Genomic DNA, 1304 nt, shown 5'->3' with positions numbered 1-1304 from the left:
AAGGATTTGACAGTCAGCCAAAATATGTTGATGCCAAAATTAGAAGATTTTGCATAAGAGATTACAAATTACATGATGTATACCTTGTCCTACAAACTAAACATGATGTGCTCATTTCACTTATTGTACTTTTGTTTTGGAGTATTCCAGTTTCAGTAATAAGATCCATCTATTATGTATAAATATAATTATAATTATCAAGCTCCTACCAGTTGTTTATGATAATGATACTCTTAATCTTCAGATAACTTTATTCTAGATTTGATAGAACAATTAACTTTATCAGAAAATGGGCCTTTCTAAATAAACTAGATGTAAAAATACATTCTACTCAAAAGAGTCAGGAGCACAAAGTTCTTGGGCATTCACTATATATTTCAGTTGAATTGGAAGTTGCATTTTAATAACCTACAGTCAAAGCTAGATAACCAGTGTAAATTAATGTACCAAACAAGAAATGTGCTGCCAAACGAGTTTATGTAATTCAGCATATCTGCATCTGGGCAGATAGTTTTAGGCAGTGACCAGTTCTAAATGTGAATCTGCACAACGCTTCAAACCTTTAACTGTGCATTAAAATTTTGCTTACGCTGACAGCATACAGTACTTTATAATCTAAAACTATTGTTGTTTATCATTCTTATTCACAACAAAATCAGTATGTATACATTTTCCTTTTAATACTATATTAATATGCATGGTGTTTGTCAGAATGATTATATAAATTATTTAATCTTAATCCCTCATGGTAAATCCAGTATATACATGCATGTGCATGTGCCTGCGTTCTTTTATTTTATCTGTTTGTTTTCTATTTGTTTATTTGTTTATTTTTTTCAATATTTTACCATATAGCTTTGATATCCTATTGACAGAATATCATGCTGGAGGAGATGGCTTCAGGGAGCAACAGTGACTCTGATGAGAACACAGACCAATCAGATCCTACAGAAAATAGTGACTTGGAGGATGATACACCACTCTTAGGGCCTGTAACAGCTGAAAACATGAAGATGCCCAGTGAGTTAAACAGTCACAGTAAGAGAGCAAAGAATCTCATACAAGTGCTGTCAGATGCTGAGAATGAGAAGTCAGACAGTGAGATGACGGAAGCTTCAACGAGTTCAGGAGAACGGTGAAAGATATTTGTTAAGCTGAAACGATGAGAAAAAGGGGAATGAGGAGAGTGATTAGGAAGCTTTACCTATAATGTGTGGATTCTAATGGATAAAATCACAGCAAACAAGGAAATTATTGAATATGCATATTTTGCACATGTCTATAGATTTTTATGGAAAGCAGAA

General features: G+C 33.1%; 1 protein-coding gene across 1 annotated transcript; it reads left to right on the top strand.

Annotated features, from left to right (window-relative positions):
• Positions 1–874: 874 nt before the first annotated feature.
• Positions 875–1213, top strand: LOC119590929 (uncharacterized protein C12orf45 homolog; the record flags this gene model as incomplete). The annotated part of the gene is given in 1 exon segment (XM_037939668.1): positions 875–1213. A coding segment is annotated over 1 exon segment (265 nt), but the record flags the coding sequence as incomplete, so codon positions are not given.
• Between the last annotated feature and the right edge of the window lie 91 nt (positions 1214–1304).

The sequence above is a fragment of the Penaeus monodon genome, chromosome 28 (assembly GCF_015228065.2).
Source record: "Penaeus monodon isolate SGIC_2016 chromosome 28, NSTDA_Pmon_1, whole genome shotgun sequence".
Lineage (NCBI taxonomy): Eukaryota > Metazoa > Arthropoda > Malacostraca > Decapoda > Penaeidae > Penaeus > Penaeus monodon.
Note: the sequence above shows the minus strand (reverse complement) of the source record. Positions and strands in the feature narration are given on the sequence as shown.